The 6,059-nt window shown below is 50.0% G+C and overlaps 1 protein-coding gene across 1 annotated transcript; it reads left to right on the top strand.

Annotated features, from left to right (window-relative positions):
- Positions 1-231: 231 nt before the first annotated feature.
- LOC123327416 lies at positions 232-2,111 on the top strand. The gene has a single exon (XM_044923825.1). The coding sequence runs from the start codon at positions 665-667 to the stop codon at positions 1,916-1,918; it is 1,254 nt and encodes a 417-aa protein (XP_044779760.1). The 5' UTR covers positions 232-664; the 3' UTR covers positions 1,919-2,111.
- The last annotated feature ends 3,948 nt before the right edge of the window (positions 2,112-6,059 follow it).

A 6,059-nucleotide genomic window follows, 5' to 3' on the forward strand; every position in this document is an offset into this window, starting at 1 on the left:
CAAAACGGTTTCGCTCCCAAGATTGGAGCTGTGCGGAGCGTTATTGCTTTCCGAAATGGCTGCAGCCATCATTCCGCAGATGCCTACGACTAACTCCGAACTTTACTGTTGGACGGACTCCACGATAGTGCTTGCATGGTTAAGCAAGCCAGCATGCCAGTGGACCACATTTGTAGCCAATAGGGTGACGAAGATCGCCCAGGCCACAAAAACAGAGAATTGGTCTCATGTTCAATCTGAGCATAATCCAGCAGACCTGGCAAGTAGAGGAGTTTCCCTCCAAGATCTAGCCGATAGCCAGTTATGGTGGCACGGACCGACTTGGTTGCAAAATCCACGCAACCAATGGCCAACTCAGGTCAACGCTCCGGTGACCGACCTGGAGAAGCGTGCTCTAAAAGTCCATCTCGCGAAAGCTCCTTCTGAAGAGTTGTTGGCACGCTTCTCCAAGCTAGAGAAAGCTCTACGAGTCCTTGCTTATGTTTATCGCTTCATTCAGCGGTGCAGGAAGCAGACATCTCCATCTGATGTGCATCTACTGGCCACTGAAATCGCCGCCGCCGAGCGGTTCCTAATTTCGAACACTCAGCGCAGAGAATTCCCTGTGGAATATCACTGCCTAAGTGAAAAGCGTCCAGTGCCAAGTTCAAGTGCCATCCTAAGCATGAACCCGTTTCTAGATCCGCAAGGACTGATCAGGGCATGCGGCCGTGTGGCGGCTTCCGAAAGCCTTCAATACAATGAACGCCATCCAGTGATTCTTCCGTATAACTGCCTGCTTTCTCGCCTCCTTGCGAATTTCACGCATCGCATAACTCTCCATGGTGGTAACCAGTTAATGGTGCGCCTCATCCGGTCGAAATACTGGATTCCGAGAATCAAGAACCTGATGAAAGCAGTGGTAAATTCGTGCAAAGTATGTGTGATCCACAAAAAGCGCTTGCAAAGCCAACTGATGGGTGTCCTGCCCAAAGAAAGAGCATCGTTCTCCCGACCATTCACGTATACTGGCATGGATTACGCCGGTCCGTTCGATATAAAGAACTATACGGGAAGAGCATGTCTTATTACAAAGGGGTATGTGTTAGTTTTTGTTTGTTTCTCCACCAAGGCCATCCACTTAGAGCCTACATCTGACTTAACGACCGAGAAGTTTCTTGCCGCTTTCTCTCGTTTTGTATCCAGAAGAGGGTGTCCACGTCAAGTCCAGTCAGACAATGGCAAAACCTTTGTTGGCGCTGCCACCCTGCTTTCCCGCGATTTCCTTCAAGCCGTAAAAGAGTCGGTGACGAATGCCTATATTCATCAAGAGATGCAATGGCAATTTATTCCTCCGGGAGCACCCCATATGGGAGGCCTTTGGGAAGCAGGCGTAAAAAGCTTCAATACGCTATTTTACAAATGCACGGCCACACGAAAATACACGTTCGAAGAGCTCTCCACGCTCTTGGCAAAAATAGAAGCGTGTCTTAACTCCAGGCCGCTCTCTCCTATGTCTGAAGATCCGACAGACTTGCTGGCTCTGACGCCAGGGCATTTCCTTGTCGGGGGACCCCTTATGTCCACGGTGGAACCCGAAGTAAAGGGGGAAACGAAATCCCTTCTTAATCGGTGGCAGCATTTGAAGGCTCTCCATCAGCAGTTCCGTGTGCGATGGAAAGAAGAGTACCTCAAAGAACTCCACAAGCGTTCTAAATGGCAGGCCCCGTCCAAAAATCTACGCATCGATGACATGGTCGTCATCAAGGACGACAACTTGCCCTCTAATGAGTGGCGGCTCGGCAGAATTGAGTCTGTTTTCCCAGGAGCTGACGGCAACGTCCGTGTAGTAAACATCCGTACTGCACGTGGAGTTATTAAACGTCCAGTGGCAAAAGTGGTGCTTTTGCCGACGGAGTCTTCCGAATCTCCACAATAATAGGCGCTCCTCTCGTCCTTAGTTGTAGTTCACTATCACTAATCATCCGTTATTTTTCATTTCGTTTTCGATCTCCTTCGACATTCGACTACGCGCAGCATGGCTCCTCGTCAACAAAACGCACGCAGTGCTCGTGCCGTGGAGAGCAGACGTACCCGAGGTATTCAATCCTACCGATGCCGAGTCTGCCGCGGTATCCATCCTCTGCGGAAGTGCGCGAGGTTCCTAAAGCTCAGCGCTGAAAAGCGTTTGCGAGCAGTCCTCATTAACCAATACTGCGCCAATTGCCTCGCTCACGAGCATTCCACGGGAGACTGCCGAAGCGGTGATCGTTGCAAGAAGTGCGACCGATCCCACCACACGCTGCTCCACATGCACGAGCAGGTTAGCTCGTTGTCGCGGTCGCGAGCGCGCTCACGTCTCCAACCGGTGCCAACCCGGCAAGCAGCTTCGGCCTCGTCCCAACGTTCCCGCCGGCACAATCCGCCAACTCAGCGTAGGAGTTCATCGCCACGACGCCCGGAATCGACCACGCCAGGCCCATCGCTCTCGTCGTTGCTGCAACGCCACAGCGTGAACATCCTTCCCACAGCGCTGGTCAAGTTGGAGACCGGGACGAAGACCTTCGAGACCGCAGCACTTATCGATCCGTGCAGCCCCATGAGCTGCATCGACGCTTCGTTGGCGTCAGCCTTTAAGCTTTCGATGACCAATGTTGGCGACGAGAAGGTCTGCACGACGACGATTCGCTCCAGGATCGACGCGAACACGAAGCTCGAGGTCGTGCTCAAGATCGAGCCCAGGGTGCGGATCCGTACACCTGTCCGGGCATTGAGCGACACCGTAGTGTCCAAGTACAGGGACATCATGCTGGCGGATGACGGGTTCCATCGGCCTGCTACCGTATCCATGGTCTTAGGAGCAGACATTTATCCTAAGGTTATCCAATCCGGATTCCTGACCTTCGACGAGGGAATGCCGGTCGCTCAAAAGACCGTGTTTGGGTGGATCGTGTCCGGTGCCTGCAGCTTGCCGTAGGATGGCTATGTTGCAACCCCAGTGATTGCAAGGGGGACGGAATGTTCGAGTTACGGGGTTTGGACTGTCACCCGCTCTCCGCTCCCTCTTACGTTCTCCACTCCCTTTTACGCTCTCCCGCTCTTCACCACAGAGTCTCCGAGGAGTCTCCGCTGCGCTTGGCAGAACCCAACCCATTAGAATAAGCTTGAGTGTGAAATAACTACCACGATCAATAAACGTACGCCCGGTCGCGCCCGCGCATTTACAAAGTCAAGTGTTCGCTTTTCTCCGAGTGTTCGATTTTCAGCAAACTAGGAAATTTCCAGGACCAGCAACCCCATCACCCTATCAATTATGAATACCATCTCTGGTACGCAGATTTCCTATGAATTGGAATTTTTTTTTAAAATTCGGTATTGTCAATATTTTTATGAAGTAAATTTTGTGTTCACCTTAGCGTCTTTAGTCATGTATAAGTTAACTAAGTTAACCGGACCGATCGTCCGTATTCCAGCACCGGCCAAATTGCTGACCAAGCGTTTGACCGGAAGCTTTCACATAGCCGGCAAAAGCTCTGCACATTTGCAGAGGCCGCTATGAAGTTCTCATTCTGTTAGCTTTTAAGCAGTTCGTTTTGGGCATTGACATAATAAAGAGCCATCGCTCATAAGCAAACAACTCCGACACTCTGTCGTTAATCTTTTATATTGATTACAGCATTCTGAGTCTCTAGGCCAGATGCTCCAAGGAAGACAGTCATCTTCCCAACATAATCGTCATAACTCTTCAAGTGAGTTTACTACCCTTGTCCCCCGTGCGAGGGGCATCATCGGTCAACCGGCTTAATATCGGAGACTGCAGCGAGGGAACCTCCAGTGGACACCCGAATCTATATTACTGGCGCCCAACTAACTTGGAAACCCACAACAAAACACACACAAGACACACAGATTATGTAAGTGAGCGCCTATCTCCAAACCCCAGCTGCATTTAAATAAAGTTCTAAAACATTTGTGCGAGCTACACTAAATACTAATCTGTATTTCCATGACAATCCTAACCCTTGTATGTGTTGTGAATTTAAGTTATATTAATGAAATTAAAGTTGAACACGGAATTTTAAATTTTTATTAACTGTGCGGATTAAATTATTCTTTGACACTGTCACAGAGATTTATTTACCTACAATTTACATTGTGTGCATTATTTCGTTCCACTTCTGCATATGTCTGGACACTGTCGTTCCACTCGAACTTGAATTCTCTCCCCGCAGCCGTCTCGGGCCCTCCTATCGTTGCCCCGACACCCGATACAGCAGCGCATACATTGCTGTGGCAATTTTTTGCCTTTTATATATCTCTTTGTCTTTGCTGTTACGATTTGTTTGTCATTTATATATTTGTTTGGCTTAGCGGATGCAGACTCCCCGCAAGCCCCTCACCGTATCGTTGCTGAACGAACCTACGGCTCCGCTCAACGAGCCCTCGGCCAATGTTATTAAACGCCGACTCAGCCCCCGCGTCCCCTCGCCATACTAGTGCCTCCTATGGGCAAGACGATTTGAATGTTTATATACTCAGCTCCTCATGAGCAATTCATTTCTACAGTATAGGAATTCTAAACCGCTCGCCAGCGACTCAGAGTCAGAAGAAACACCCCGGTTAACGCATTTATTGCATATAAAATGTCGCTCGAAACGGAGCAAATTAAGGCTCTCATAAAAGCTTTACAAGATCAGGCTATTGACAGTCAACGCAGGGAGAACGAATTACGTAATGTAATACAGGATCTTGCCGGTCAAGTCGCGGCTATACGGACTGCCCCGGCGCAAGCCGAAACTCCCCAGATTAAGATTTACAAACCAGTAATTATCACTGGAAAGGTCAGTTGTAGCGAAACATTGGATGCCGTCAAATGTCTCCCAGACTTTATGGGAACCCAGGAGACATACGTCTCCTGGCGGCAAGCGGCAAATGCGGCTTACCATATGTTTAGAGAATATGAAGATAGTTCGCGACACTATCAGGCGGTGGTCATCATCAGGAGCAAAATTAAAGGCCCTGCTGATGCAGTTCTTGCGTCCTTTGGGACCGTACTCAATTTCGATGCGATCATAAGTCGCCTCGATTTCACATACAGTGATAAACGCCCAATACATGTTATTGAACAAGAGCTAGGCACCCTCAGACAGGGAAGCCTAACGCTCCTTCAATATTATGACGAGGTCGAGAAAAAACTCACCTTGTTGACCAACAAAGTAACCATGTCACATGAAGCGTCGGCAGCGGCGATCCTATGTGAGAAATTCCGGGATGATGCTTTGAGAGTTTTCGTCTCGGGACTCAGGCGCAACCTCACGGATGTGCTGTTCGCGGCAAAGCCAAAAGACATGCCGTCAGCCCTCGCTTTGGCGCAAGAGGTAGAATCCAACCACGAGAGGAATACCTTCGCAACTTCGTTTGCGCAGAGCCAAGAAAATAGGGATCGCAGACAAATTCCCAAAGCGCAAGAGCGCCAGCAGGCCCCCACACAAACCGGGCCGCAGGGAAGGGCCGGGAGAAACCCGCACTTTACTAGACAACATAGAGCACAGGTGCACTCCGCTCCGCGTAGCGACCGAATGGCTCGAGGGAACACGCCGGAGCCAATGGACATTGACCCATCATTGTCCAGGATGCAGCCGTCCCACGCCCCGGCTTTCCCAAAGTCGAAGCCGGCCGCGTCTGGCCGCTCGATCCCGCCTAAAAGGCAAAGGGTCAACCATGTGGCCCAGGCCTCAGATGATTCCGACAAGGCTTATGCCACCGCGGCCTCCAGTGCAGCGACTAAAGTTGACGATGATGCCATCCTAGAGTATGACTCAGATGCCATCAATTTTTTAGGGGAAAATCCCTGCTACCCGTCATCAGACGAAGAGTAGCGGGGATTGACATGAAACTACTGGTTGACACGGGCGCGTCAAAAAATTTCATCCGACCATTTAAGGGGTTGAAAGGCGTTCGCCCGGTAGAGTCCCCATTTGTAATCCATTCGATTCATGGTGTGACTACAATCGCAAAAAAATGTTTGTGTCTATTTTTAACATTAAAGCTACCTTCTTCTTACTACCAGATCTGACCTC

Source organism: Drosophila simulans, unplaced genomic scaffold, assembly GCF_016746395.2.
Source record: "Drosophila simulans strain w501 unplaced genomic scaffold, Prin_Dsim_3.1 Segkk40_quiver_pilon, whole genome shotgun sequence".
In the NCBI taxonomy this organism is placed as follows: domain Eukaryota; kingdom Metazoa; phylum Arthropoda; class Insecta; order Diptera; family Drosophilidae; genus Drosophila; species Drosophila simulans.

Coding starts and splice junctions, on each gene's coding strand:
- LOC123327416 (XM_044923825.1), top strand. CDS start 665: ATGAACCCGTTTCTAGATCCGCAAGGACTGATCAGGGCATGCGGCCGT.